The sequence below is a fragment of the Chrysochloris asiatica genome, unplaced genomic scaffold (assembly GCF_000296735.1).
Source record: "Chrysochloris asiatica unplaced genomic scaffold, ChrAsi1.0 scaffold00254, whole genome shotgun sequence".
Lineage (NCBI taxonomy): Eukaryota > Metazoa > Chordata > Mammalia > Afrosoricida > Chrysochloridae > Chrysochloris > Chrysochloris asiatica.
The window spans coordinates 812,116-812,801 of record NW_006408772.1 but is presented as its reverse complement, the minus strand read 5'-3'; the positions used below and the strand labels follow the sequence as shown (position 1 = coordinate 812,801).

Sequence of the window (686 nt, the reverse complement as noted above, 5' to 3'; positions counted from 1 at the left end):
AGTGGGCTTGGATATGCTGAGAAGGTTAATTACAAAGGGGCTCACATTATTAGGATAATCAGGCATCTCACTGCTAGATGAACCATCAGTTGCTATGCTATTAGAAAAATCTACATGTACTTTAGAACTGTCCTTCCCCAATGTACCAACTCTTCTGAAGTTGTTTTTTTTTTTTTTTTAATTATTCTTCTTCAGATTTTCATTAGTTGACTCAACTCTGACCTGTTAGTTTAATATCTCCCCTTGTGACCATATTAGGCTTTGATGTTCAAACGGTAACCAAAGAAGCTAATCAGTTGATGCTAATGTAATTGGCAATTTGGAGAGTTGCTTTCCTGTCAAGAGAGACAATGATATTGTAAACTGGTTATCTTCTTACACAGAAATCCAATTTCAATTTTCAAAGTGAGGTGGATCATTTCAGTGTAATTTTTGAATAATAATCAAAGCAACATTTATTGTGGTAGAATTTACCCACATGCTTTTAAATTTTGAGTATCTTCGTTTTGATAATAGAGACTTCTCTGCAAAGTGCCTTTTATAAAAGAATAATGTTAGAAATGTCTTTATATTTCTACACCTATATCATGAAAATATCGAGTTGCATTGTGTTATGAATATGATTATACCTACTCAGGTTGTTGTTCTTGTTTAGTGCTGTCAACTTGATTCCGATTCATAGCGAC

General features: G+C 33.2%; 1 protein-coding gene across 1 annotated transcript in view; it reads left to right on the top strand.

Annotated features, from left to right (window-relative positions):
- Positions 1 to 686, top strand: part of TMPRSS11E (transmembrane protease, serine 11E) — a 55,797-nt gene that overhangs the window by 3,017 nt on the left and 52,094 nt on the right. The window contains exon 3 of the mRNA XM_006873786.1: positions 259 to 307. Coding sequence (XP_006873848.1) covers positions 259 to 307 — 49 coding nt within the window. The remainder of the gene's footprint in view (positions 1 to 258; positions 308 to 686) is intronic.